This window comes from Phyllobates terribilis, unplaced genomic scaffold, assembly GCF_046119375.1.
Source record: "Phyllobates terribilis strain yellow unplaced genomic scaffold, ASM4611937v1 Scaffold_5__5_contigs__length_657084704, whole genome shotgun sequence".
In the NCBI taxonomy this organism is placed as follows: Eukaryota; Metazoa; Chordata; class Amphibia; order Anura; family Dendrobatidae; genus Phyllobates; species Phyllobates terribilis.
The window spans coordinates 127,291,288-127,305,005 of record NW_027362765.1 but is presented as its reverse complement, the minus strand read 5'-3'; the positions used below and the strand labels follow the sequence as shown (position 1 = coordinate 127,305,005).

Here is a 13,718-nt window from a genome sequence, read left to right as displayed (position 1 = left end):
ATCACCAGTGACTGGTATTATGGGAAAGTAAAATTAACTGCAGCAACTCAGCAATGAATTGGAGATCTCCTAAAGTTACAGAGCGGTGTCACCAAGTGCTGAGGAGTAGAGGGCATAAAAGTCACCAACGCTCTGCTGACCCCATATCTACAGAGTCTAAACCTCCTGTGGCCTTAACGTTTTGTTCATTACATGGGCAGCCCCTTCTTAAATGCTCTAGTTCCCCATGTAAAATAAAATAACCTTATACTCCCCTCCCGCACCGGCACTGATTCTCCCAACTTGTGCGTAACGTTGGCTGACCTAATAATAAGCGGTCGTTGATGGGCTGCTTCACTCACACTACCCTTGGATTAAATTTGGACGTCCAATGGAAGAGTGAGCGAAGCAGCCCATCAGCGTCCATTGACTGGCTGCAGTGCTCACAAGGTATAACAATGGCACATGAGTGCAGGGATACCCGGCGCTAGTGCTGGAAGTGAGTACAAGGTGTTTTTTATTTTACAACATAACTAAGTAGCGGACAACCCTTCTAACATCAGTACTGTGTGTTGAGATCCTTGTTCTGACACTTCATAGATGTACATTGCAGAAGCCACTTTCAGGTCACACACAGAGAATAGAGTGATCCAGATAATCTGCAGAACGGTGACATCACTGAGGAAAGGAGAAAATGGCACTAGATAACAGAGGAGATGGCAGCAGGGGGATATATTAGAACACTGACACTACATACACAGATTCAGGGGAAACAAGTTCATGGGAGGCTTCTTTAATGCTTATGGATATAGAATGGTCAGAACAGCTCATACAAGTGTAACGTGGAGGTGAACCAGTGCTTTGTCCATAGAGTGTATATTGGAAAGACTAATGTGGATATATGCAATTACTGATGACTTGCCCTGTAATTGCTGGGTATAAGTGGCCAGACACGGTACTGCTGTGTTTGTTCTGACTTGGCCATCATATCACTAATCCTCTGATCACTGGGAGTTCAGTTTCAGGCCAGAGTTGGTCTTTAAACTCCTTTGCTGCATTTAAAGGGGTATTCCTATCTCTGAGATCCTATACCAGTATGTAGTAGGTGAAATGATAATAATATTAGCAAATACCTCCAATTAGAAATGTAGTATAGTTCTTCTGATTCGCTATGTTGCTTACCCCTTGTGCAGGGCATTGCAGTAGCTTAGGTGTCCATGGTTACGACCACTAGCAACTAGCTAACTGTCAGGTATCCATGGTTACAACCACTCATATAATAAGTTACTGCAATGCCCTGCACATGGGGTAAGTGACATACTTTATCAGAAGAATATATACTACATTTCTAATTGGAGGTGACGCGCCCCCTGGGCCGTGGGGTACTCGGTGCCGGGCCGGTCGTTGCTAGGGGTGATGTCACGGTGGCGGTGACCCGGTCCGTGACCCAGGACGGTCAATCAAAAGGGGATTATTTACAGGGGATTTATAGTTTATATATAAAGTTTGTGACGCCACCTGTGGTATGCGGCTATGTGGAGCCGCCGCTGCGGTGCAGATCCTCTGGAGCTGATGTTGATGCAGCGGAGTTGGTTTAGCTCTCCACAGGTAGAGCTTAGCTCCAGGCAGTGTAGATGTTGTACACTCCCTGACAGAAGTTATGTCGCTTATCCATGTTATGTAAATAAAAGCTTTTAACCTGCCGTTAAATTCATCCATTGAGCGATATATGCGGGCCAGTATTCTGTATGGAGCTTTATATGGGGGCCAGTATTCTGTATGGAGCGTTATATGGGGGCCAGTATTCCGTATGGAGCGTTATATGGGGGCCAGTATTCTGTATGGAGCGTTATATGGGAGCCAGTATTCTGTATGGAGCGTTATATGGAGACCAGTATCCTGTATGGAGCATTTTATGGGGGCCAGTATTCTGTATGGAGCGTTATATGCGGGCCAGTATTCTGTATGGAGCGTTATATGCGGGCCAGTAAATAAAAGCTTTTAACCTGCCGTTAAATTCATCCATTGAGCGATATATGCGGGCCAGTATTCTGTATGGAGCGTTATATGGGGGCCAGTATTCTGTATGGAGCGTTATATGGGGGCCAGTATCCTGTATGGAGCGTTATATGGGAGCCAGTATTCTGTATGGAGCGTTATATGGGGGCCAGTATTCGGTATGGAGCGTTATATGGAGACCAGTATCCTGTATGGAGCATTTTATGGGGGCCAGTATCCTGTATGGAGCATTATAAGGGGGCCAGTATTCTGTATGGAGCGTTATATGCGGGCCAGTATTCTGTATGGAGCGTTATATGCGGGCCAGTATTCTGTATGGAGCGTTATATGGGGGCCAGTATTCTGTATGGAGCGTTATATGGGGGCCAGTATCCTGTATGGAGCGTTATATGGGAGCCAGTATTCTGTATGGAGCGTTATATGGGGGCCAGTATTCGGTATGGAGCGTTATATGGAGACCAGTATCCTGTATGGAGCATTTTATGGGGGCCAGTATCCTGTATGGAGCATTATAAGGGGGCCAGTATTCTGTATGGAGCGTTATATGCGGGCCAGTATTCTGTATGGAGCGTTATATGCGGGCCAGTATTCTGTATGGAGCGTTATATGGGGGCCAGTATTCTGTATGGAGCGTTATATGGGGGCCAGTATCCTGTATGGAGCGTTATATGGGAGCCAGTATTCTGTATGGAGCGTTATATGGGGGCCAGTATTCGGTATGGAGCGTTATATGGAGACCAGTATCCTGTATGGAGCATTTTATGGGGGCCAGTATCCTGTATGGAGCATTTTATGGGGGCCAGTATACTGTGTGGAGCGATTCGCCGGTTTCGGAGCTATTGTGGAATTTACAATAGATATATCTCATGTAATGTAATCTTTGCATTGTACTATATATATATTTCTCTTCGGTATCTGTGACCATGGCTTGCCCCCCCCTAGTTTTGATCCTGGGTACGCCCATGCTGGTAAGGATGTAAACTAGGATTGGGTGCATTATATGACCAGGCGACAAAACTTTTCTCTTACCAAAATCTGACCATTCTGTGTTCATTAAATGATCAATATTTCAGCATTGATGCCAATTTATTTTCTTAACCTAAACCAAATTTGGGAGGGTTTCAGCTTTCAAAAGAGTAATTTATAAAACCAATGGATGAATTTAACGTCAGGTTATAAGCTTTTATTTACTTAACATGGATAAGCGACATAACTTCTGTCAGGAAATATAGATGTTGCTGGGCGTTGTAGTGTAGTGCAGGGGGTGATGGCGCAGCAGTAATTCACAGAGACAGTGGGGTGCAGTCCTCAGAGTTTACTCACAGTTGTTAAATTACTCAGATTGCACTGTACAGATTACAGCCTCCCACGTCGCACTGCGTTCACCAGGCAGGGGTTCAGTAATCCCTCAGGTAATTCAAGAGCGCTTAGCGGGACCCCTTTCTGTGTGCCTTTCTCAGTCGTCTTCCTGCGCTGGCTCTCACCCTCCTGCCCTGCGCCTCACAATCAGTGTCCCAAGCCGGTAGCCTTTTCGGCGATGTAATTGTGGCTGTGGCAACTGCACCCTAAAAGTACAGAAGCCTCCAGTTTTTAGCTGAGCCTTGTAGTTCTCCACTAGTTTAGGGGCCAGTCCCCTCTGCAGCTTGATCCTTCCACACCTGGTAGATTCGGGCGTACGGGTGGCCTCCAGCACTGCCCGTACCCCTAGGATCCCCTCGTTCCTCCTGGAGCCTTCCTTCCTGCTCCTCTCCTCAGTCTTGGGCCTCTCTGCTAGGCCCACTCTGGAGCAGAGCTCGTGCAGAGCCCCTGCTCCCCTCACTTTCCTCCTCCAACTGGCTTGTCTTTACAAGATGGCTCCCCTTTTTATACAGCTCCTTCAGAAGTGCTCCTCTAATCTGCTTCCTCCACCCACACCCACTACATGGGTTCCCCCTCACTTGGATCCCCTCCACTCCAGCCAGGGACCAGTGACTGTGCTCTCCCTTAGGAGCAATCACACCCTGCCCTACTGAAGTGGATGTGTTGGATGCGGGTGTTAGGGTCCCGGGCAGCACTCCATCCTTACCTGAGAGTGGGATACCACACCTCTGGGTGAGATGCAGTACCTCTGTGGCGACTGAACCCTCAGGGGCACAACATAGGTATCTGCTAATATTATTATTACACCTACTACATATTGGGATAGGATATTTGAGATGGAAATACCCTTTCAAAGCTGTATGGTGGCTGGATTGTCACCATTGAGGTCAGTGATTGTCAGCCATAGCCATCTGATGTGCTACCACTGCCACCAGCACTTGTTCTCATTAGTCGCCTGACATGCTGTCATTATAGATGGCAAAGAGGAGAACCAAAGCTGAATCTGAAAACGTCTTATTGTTTAATACTGAGCCCAAATCCCTATAGTTAAAGAGATTTCTTAGATGTAAAAATCAAGTGTCCCCCACATGACAGGCACAGGCACTTGGCTAAGTTTAGGGAAGACAATCCTCCACTTCACCTGCACTAATACACTGTAGCAAAATATCACAGCAGGAGAGAGATTTGTGCTGCGGAGTATCTAATCCGGATACAATGATGACAAAAACTCAAGTTTGAGTATTTTTTTTTTTTTAGCAAAACGAGAACGTTACTATTGAGTGATGGAAAACCGTGATATTGAAAATGGTGAGGAAATGATATGTTAAGTATATTAGAAACTGGCACATCTCTTTATTATGCAGTGAAATAAAAATGAAAAGTCCCTTTAAAGGGGAACTGTCACTTGGCATAAATATGTCAATCACGCTGTTCTGTATCCGTCTTTTTTCGTTCCTGCGCTTCTCTGTTCCTGGGATATGGCCCCCCTCTTCCCTGTATATAATTGAGTCTTTTTTTTTTTTTAGCCAAGTGGACAATGTCCTTAAATAGACCCCCAAAGAGAACAGTTTAGGACCACGCCCACTTGGATAAAAAGACAATATTTCCATATATTGAAGAGATGGCCATATCTCCGTATGAGAGAGGCGCGGGAACAACAATGCCGGATTCAGGAGAACAGCAGTTTTTAGATCAGGTAAAAAAATACATATTTTTTGGACGTGAAAGGTTCCCTTTAAGTCACGTCTCACAAATACCAACCCTATTGATCCGTGACATGTGACTTGTTAACTGCTTATTTTCCCATGATTCTTTTGTGTTCTAGGTGTGTCTCCGATAGTCAGCGCTCCTTTGCACTTGGGATCCAGTGGATATTAGTGCGGACATTAGGTATGGAATAGAAGCACTTACACTAATGGACTCAATAACCCTACTGATAAACTCAGCATTTGCTATCTGCTCGGCCTCAGATTTTTATCTGCTCGGCCTTGTACTCAGAGCAAAGTGCTTTCCCTAAGTAATCAGCTGTGACTTTAATACTCCATTACCATCTTCAGCTAAACTAGTAAAGGGCACGATTTACTGACTCTTCCTCAGCTGTACAAAATGAAGAGTACTCTGGAGGAAGATGCTACAAACTCATTAAGATGGGTGCGCCAGCATAAGAAAAGTACTTTAATCAGGGACTGGGGTACATTTCTGTTTTTAATTTCTGACTGTTTTGTGGTGTAAATATGAAGAATTTGTTACCCGCACCTGTCCATGGCTCACCCTACTAAGCTCCACTCTTCAAAAAGTTGTCAGAGCTGCCGGAAAAACGTCAAAAGTTGTAGAGCTTTTGAACAGTTATTCATTGCGCAAAAAAATTTGAAGTTTTTAAAACCATTTTACTCAAGATTTCTCGTGCAAACTGTTGAATCAGCTCCATAGTTTTTGTTTTAGTATGTTTACAAATTAAAAAACTTCTTAAAAACTTCATTTGAGGTACTATATACTGAGACCTACAGTACAATGCAAAGGTTTTAGGCAAGTTTGGAAAAAATGCTGAAAAGTAAGAATGCTTTAAAAAAATAGAAATGTTTAATTTTTTTTTTTATCAATAAGCAAAATGCAAAGTGAATGAACAAAAGAGAAATCTAAATCTCATCAATATTTTGGTGTTACCGCATTTCTAAACTGCATGAATTCCTCTTGATACACTGAAACACAATTTTTGAAGGAACTCAGCAGGAGGTTGTTCTAAACATCAAGGGGAACTAACCACAGATCTTCTGTGGATGTCGCTTGTGCAAATCCTTCTGTCTCTTCATTTAATCCCAGACAAACTGGATGATGTGAGATCAGGGCTCTGTGGGGCTATATCACCACTTCCAGGACTCCTTGTTCTTTTTATGCTGAGGATTGTTCTTAATGACATTGGCTGTATGTTTGCAGTCGTTGTCCTGTTGCAGAAGAACAAGGAGTCCTGAAAGTGATGATATGGTCTCCAAAGAGCGCCGATCTCAACATTATAGTCTGTCTGTGATTACATGAAAAGACTAAAGGATTTGCACAAGCGAAATCCACAGAAGATCTATGGTTAGTTCTTCAAGATGTTTGGAACATCTGTTTTTCCTTCACAAACTGTGATCAAGTGTACCTAGAAGAATTGATGGTTTGATGTGTTTTGAAGGGAAGGTAAAGGGCGGTCACACCAAATACTAATTTTGATTTAGATTTTTGTTCATTCACTTTGCATTTTGTGAGAAAAATAAATTATTACCACTTCTATATTGATAGAATTCTGACTTTGTCACATTTTTCCACACCTGCCTAAAATGTTTGTACAGTGCTTTATAACTTTTTTATTTTCTTGACAGTGCTTAATTCACTGATGGAGTTGTTTGTGGGCTTTATTTTTGCAGGGCAATCTGTGCTTTTCATTGGTACCATTTTGCCATTCAAACAAGATTTTCATCATTTATTCCTTTTTTTTATTTTTGGAATTCTTACATTTTGGGGAGCTTTTATGTTGTGAATAATTATTAAATTAGTTCAGATTTTTATTGATACGGCAATACCAATTGAGGTGTTTTTTTTTTTTTTTTAACGAAGCTGGAAAACAACGGTAATTTACATTTTTAGGATGTGTGCTATCTCCTAACTTGTCTGATTTATCAGATACTTTTATTCTAATGAAATAAAAATTCTGCAGCATCTCTGCTTAGAACTCTGTGTTCCACTGTTCCTCTGTAGTTCTAGTAGAAGTAACAGAAGAACAGCACAATGCAGTTATAATAAAAGATGTTCCAGAATTGATATATTATGAGTAACTAATTGCAAAATTTTAGAAAAATATTAAAGTGGATCTGTCCCGTGATAGGTTTCAGTCATTTCTTCTTTTATTTGGTCCCACTTTCGGACTTGAACACATACATACATACATACACTATACTTGTGTCTTTTTAGTGCTTTTAATAAGAGCACTAAGCTTTATTAGGCCCCCAGCTGCCATGATAACCCATCAGCAATATGTCATCATGTTGTGGGAGGTGGGAACAGTGGCATTACAATGGGATGACAGTGGGCCCCCATATAACCGCTTAAATGCCTCTATCACCATTGACTGAGCAATCTAACCGTTCAAATTGTATAGAAATTAGATAATGATTACATGGGAAATGCCCAAAAATCACTCCCTATTTCACAGTACCAACCTACTAGCAATAAGTGAGGATGTTAAACTAAAACTTTTAATAAATATAAAGTAAAATAAACTCATATTACCAATACCAAAAGGTAATAATAATCTTTATTTTTATATAGTGCTAACATATTCCGTAGCGCTTTACATACATTATCGTCGCTGTCCCCATCGGGGCTCACAATCTAGATTCCCTATCAGTATGTCTTTGGATTTGTGGGAGGAAACCGGAGGAAACCCACGCAAACACAGGGAGAACATACAAACTCCTTGCAGATGTTGTCCTTGGTGGGATTTGAACCCAGGACCCCAACGCTGCAAGGCTCCAGTGCTAACCACTGTGCCACTGTGCAGCCCAAATACAGGTACAAATATAATACCAAAAAAACAAGAAAAGCAACCAGCCAAAACGGTCAGCTCTCACAAAATAAATTACGGTGCAACTGACAATGGTACAGTTCACCCTTAAAAATGCATACCGATACTGATGTTGTATCTGCAAAAATGATCAACACATCTGACATCAGTCTTGAACACGATAGTTTATTTGTAGTCAGGTGGAGCAACCAGGAGGCCCTAATAGACCCTGAGCATACTCATATAGCCCTGTTACCCCATAGCTCACGCCCTGACAAGGGCAGCCCACTTCTGGCCCTTACAGTAGATAGCCCTACAATATTCTCCGTGTGCCTCCTGGTGCGTTTCCCCCTATCGGGTTCTTCAGGGAAGATAAGTGCACGCTATGGAGCTAGTGCTAAAACTCAACCACAGTCTCCTAGTTGTGGATCTAGATGGGGTATCAGGGCCATACTAGTATGCTCAGGGTCTATTAGGGTCTCCTTGTTGCTCCACCTGATTATGAACGAACTGGTGTGTTCAAGACTGTCTGATGTGTTCATCATCTCCCTTTTTCCATGGACATAGCATTATGGGTGAGATCATTCTGATTTTTTCGTTCTACAGACCTAGAATTTATTGCATGATTTAGGTTGTGTATGTGACCACTGTGACCAGATAAAAATGCATATCGATACTGATGTTGAAAGGGTAAACTGTACCATTGTCAGTTGTACTGCGATTTATTTTGTGTGGGCTGACCTTTTTGGTTTGTTTGTTGGTTTTTCTTGTTTTTTGGTATTGGTATTGGTAATATGTGTTGGTTTTACTCTATATTTATTAAAAGTTTATATTTTAACCGTTTAAATTTCTATGATGTATATTGGTGTTGTAACCAGGTTCTGGTTAGTATGACCTTTTTTTCAGGGATGTGAATTGCTACAATCAGATTTAGCTTTGATTGTGGCATTCGCTGGCTGGTCTATATGGAAAGTATAAAGGTCATAAGGCAGCAGAGCTTTAAGTCAGAGCTGTTCCTCTATACATCAAGAACCCTTTATAGGTTTTTCTGCAGGCAAGGTCAGATTCAGTCCCCAGAAAATGTTGAGACTCACTGAAGGGCTGAGAGTTCACTAATGCTCTCATTTTTGCTTCTCTGGACCCTGTTGTGTCTTCTTTCTAACTATTACATGTAGCTAGTCACTCTCAGAGTGATTGAGGTGCTCCTATATTTTTTTTTTGGCCAATTATAATTTGTCTCTCCTATAGCCACTTGCAGCCTCTTGTTGTACGAGAGGCAGAGACACTAACAGTGATTAAGACGTAGGGAGCTCTGTAATCTGGGAGGATTTTCCCTGACTAAAAACCTCAATGGGATTTTCTTTCCAAGCTAATTTACTGATATAGACACTATTGTTTAAGGACCCACATAAACAAATATTTTCTACAGTCCCACATCAAAGCACTTATCATAACAAAGCACAAATTCGACTTATACAGTAAAACTTGACCTATCACATAGGATCACACAAACGACTCCCGTTGCTGATATTTCCTCATTATGTGTCTTGCTCAGTCTAGGATCATTACTTGATTTCCACCTTCTGTTTCTTCCCCAGGTGGAATCCCTGGACCCATCGCCTTTGGCTCCATGATTGACATTTCGTGCCTGCTCTGGCAAAACCAAAGTGGAGAGAGAGGGTCATGCTACATGTACCAAAATTCAGCCATGAGCAACTATATGCTCATAGCGGGTCTCGTTTACAAGGTGAGCGCGGTTTATGTGAACTCCTTACATATAGATTTAAAACTGCATGTAAAATTGCATTGTACTCACGGGTAATCCCATTGCAAGCCATCACAAAAGTCGTGAAACCCTGGCCTGAAACATATTTCAGAGTTATGTAAAGACTTTACCATTTTTGTGCTCCCTATAAAATAACAATTCTAAAGTATATTTTCTTAGAACACTGTGTTATGTAATTCCTCTGTTAATTCTCCTGAAAAGGCCTGGATAAATAGTTTTAAGATTTGTGACTATACAGTCTAAGGGCGCAGCCAGGCGGCCGTATAAATAAGAACGAGATTGGAACTCAGTGCACAGAATGGCCAAGAGTTTCCCGACCTGAGTGTGACAGCTGCATAGAAATGCATGAATCTGTCACGCTCGGGTCGGGAGAGCCGCCAGCCAGTCCGTGCACTGCTTTCCAATCTCCCCGATTTATACAATCGTCTGACTGCGCCCTTAGCCTATCCAATCAGTTCTATGTAAATACCCACAGTCAATTTATCCAGAAAATTCCAGGAGGAATAACATAGGAGAAGTCCTAAAAAAAAAAAAAAAAAAAAAAAAAAAGGTGAAGCATTTTTCTATGAAGAAAGTAATTTCTCTGACCTATTAGCCCTATTCACTTATCTCTGGGTGCGCTGTAATGTCCTGCAAGTCTTTTGAAGAATTTCCAATTCAGCTTCCCTGCAAATGCATCAACAGACTGCAAACTGCTGTTAACGGTAGCCTTTACTCTGCTTATAAATATCAAAAGAGTGAATGTCCCTTCAAACCGAACAGGTGTGAACAGGTGCATACGAAGAGTAGCCATCTCCATATATAACTAACAAATAAAGTTGCACTCGTGCTATAGCATGTAAACAAGAAATTAGAATTGCATCACTGCTCTAGAAAATAGGAAAAAATGAAGATACTTAGCACATAAATTGGCCAATCCATGCTTGCCTAGGAGCCATGACAAGGTGATCTTCTTTGCTGGGAACCTAACCTAATATGATTCCTTTCTTGGGCTGATAACCTACATTTATATGGGTAGGTAGGATCCTGCTGTGATTAAAACCAACATAGGCTGATGGGTGGAGTGTTCGTTGAGAGAGCCTATGTGTCACGGGTGTGTCAGAGGTGACAGACAGTCACCCTGCAGTGGGTTGCAGGAGATCTCTACGTTTGGCATTGCAGACATTTTCTTAGATAAGAGGCTGTCTTTAGGACCGAGCGGCTACCTCTCTCTTACTAATTAGCTCTCTGGCCTGGGTGTATATATACCTGGTGTGTCTGAGAGGGAGTCGCCGGCTATATCCATTTCTACTTGTGAAGCTTAGCAGGAGCAGTACTTTGTCCTCCCTGGAGCTTGAGGCCATGTGCTTATTTGGAGTTCATCTAAAGCTAAGCCATTTCCCCTGTTTTGTCCACCCTTGTTGTCTATAGAGTTTAGTGGAGGTTGACTAGTGCTCATCTCCTTTCATCCCTAGCCGTACACCAGGGAGAGTAGGGCGAGGCATGTGTGCGGCGATTGCTGAGGAGACAATATCCCCTTTTCCCTAGTGTCTGGGATCCCTTACCCTTTTCCCTCTGTTGCGCTAGTCTTCCCCACACCTGGCATGACATAGCCGGCCGAGCACGTTTTGAAAAGGGGGAAAAAAAAAGGAAACTGACATTTCGGGGTTTTTTTTTGGGTGTGCACCTTTTTATTTATTTTTTTTCTCCTTTTGGTATGGGTTCAGTTGCAGTGCTCACAGAGCAGTTCCGCTGTCTGTCTCTGGAAGTGAATGACCTCCGCTGTGAGGTTCAGCAGCAGCATCAGCGGTTACAGGTCTTTGCAGGTAGGCCTGTCCAGCCTGAACCCAAGGTTGCCCTTTCTGGACAGGCTTTCAGGAGGTAGGGACAAGTTTTTTGTGTTTAAGGAGGCATGCAAATTGTATTTTAAACTTCGTCCCTACTCCTCCAGTAATGAGGAGCAACGGGTTGGTATTGTGATCTCTCTATTGCAGGGCGATCCTCAGTCATGGGTGTTTTCGTTACCGCAGGACTGAGTTTGTCTACAATCTGTGGAGGGGTTTTTCGGGCTCTGGCCTTCATCTATGATGACCCTGACCGAGTCGCCTTGGCTGAGTCTAGGCTACGTCGCCTTCAGCAGGGGAATTGGTCAGTGGAAACATAGTTTGGAATTCCATAGATGGGCAACGGATTCCAAATAGAATGACTACAATTTTGTGAGGGGCTTACTGAAAGGTTGAAAGATGCCTTGGCTGTATATGAAACTCCTCAGTCCTTGAAGGCTGCCATATCTTTGGCCATACGTCTTGATAGATGCCTTCGGTATAGACGGTTGCGACCACCTTCTTCGGGGCCTTCTTGCCGGGGTTGTGTACCTCTGCCAGGGGAGCGGTCTGGGGGTGAACCAGTACTAGGGGAGGTGGAGGAACCCATGCAGTTAGGGGGTGTCTATATCATACATCTCCCCGGAGATTCGCAAGAAAAAAGGCGTTTTTTTTTTTTTTTGTGGGAAAAAGGGACACTTTGTTTGGACCTGTTCTGCAATTCCTAAACAAAAGGAGACTCAATTAACTCTCAGTAGTCTGGAATTAGATAAACAAGGGGTGCATTTGTGGCCAAACTGCAGTTCCTGCTCTGTCCTAACAGCAGAGATGGTGCTAGAGAGCAAAACCGAAAAAAAATTCTTTGTTTGTTGACAGTGGAGCTGGACCGGAGTCAGCATGTTTGATGCTAAATTTGTGAAAACTCTTGGTCTTGCTTGCTGTGCTTTAGCTGAACCTATTCCCATCTTTGCCATTGACTCGGCGCCACTTGCACAGAAAGCATTTACTCAGATTGTACATAATGTAAAACTGAGGGTGGGGTCAGTTCATTGTGAAAACATCCCTTGCTATGTTCTGGACAATCTGCCTACTCCGATTGTCTCGGGTATACATTGTCTTGTTAAACATTAATCCATTGGTGGATTGGCAAACCGGGGAGATTACTGCCATGAGAACTGTCTAGATATTTCCAATGCTACTGTCTCTACGGAAATATTACCTACTTTTCTGTCTGGTTTTGAGGACGTTTTTTCTGAGAAGGGGTGTCAGGATTTGCCTCCTCATCGTGCTTATGACTGTCCTATTAACCTGACCCCCGGAGCTAAACTACTGAAGTCCAGACTGTATAATCTTTCTGGCCTTGAGAGACAAGCCATGAAGTCTGGAGAAGAGACCTATCAGACCCTCATCTTCACCCGTGGTGGCAGGGTTCTTCTTTGTGAAGAAAAAAGATGGCGGTTTACGTCCCTGTTTAGATTTCCGGTAATGAAATCAAATTACTATCCGTGATCCATACCCTCTTCCTCTGATTCCTGATTTGTTCAGCAAGGTTGTGGGAGCTAAGGTATTCTCCAAGTTGGATTTAAGGGGAGCCTACAACCTGGTTAGAATCAGAGAAGGGGACGAATGGAAGACAGCGTTCAATACCCCGGAAGGACATTTCGAGAGTCTGGTTATGCCTTTTGGTTTCAACAATGTACCTGCGATATTCCAGCATTTCATAAATTATATTTCCCATCATTTGGTGGGGAGGATTGTGGTGGTCTATCTGGACAATATTTTGGTGTGACTCATCAGGGGCATGTTAAGCAGATGCTCCAGATATTAAAGGATAACAAACTTTATGCCAAACTAGAAAAATGTGTTTTCGCTGTTCAGGAGGTGCAGTTTTTGGGGTACTTGTTGTCCTCTTCAGATTTTCGGATGGATCTGGAGAAGATCCGTGCAGTTCTTGACTGGGAACGTCCTGAGAACCTGAAGGCTCTACAACATTTTCTGTGCTTTACTAATTTTTACAGGAAATTCATCCAAGATTACTCTGTTATAGTGAAACCCCTTACTGACATGAATTAGAAGGGGTCTGATTTTTCCAAATGGTCGGATGCTTCCCTCCAGACTTTTTTTCCTTAAAGAAACACTTTGCCACTGCACCTATACTCAGTCAACCCGATGTTTCTCAACCCTTTATTGTGGAGGTCGATGCTTCGGATGTCGGGGTTGGGGCTGTGTTGTC

The 13,718-nt window shown here is 43.0% G+C and overlaps 1 protein-coding gene across 5 annotated transcripts in view; it reads left to right on the top strand.

Annotated features, from left to right (window-relative positions):
* Positions 1-13,718, top strand: part of SLCO4A1 (solute carrier organic anion transporter family member 4A1) — a 68,397-nt gene that overhangs the window by 42,208 nt on the left and 12,471 nt on the right. For 4 of the 5 annotated variants that reach the window (XM_073682968.1, XM_073682970.1, XM_073682969.1 and 1 more), the window contains 2 exons: positions 5,183-5,247; positions 9,496-9,644. In XM_073682968.1, the coding sequence (XP_073539069.1) occupies positions 5,183-5,247; positions 9,496-9,644 (214 nt within the window). Of the gene's footprint in view, positions 1-4,614; positions 4,672-5,182; positions 5,248-9,495; positions 9,645-13,718 lie in introns of those variants that run through there. The other variant, XM_073682972.1, reaches the window with a different exon arrangement.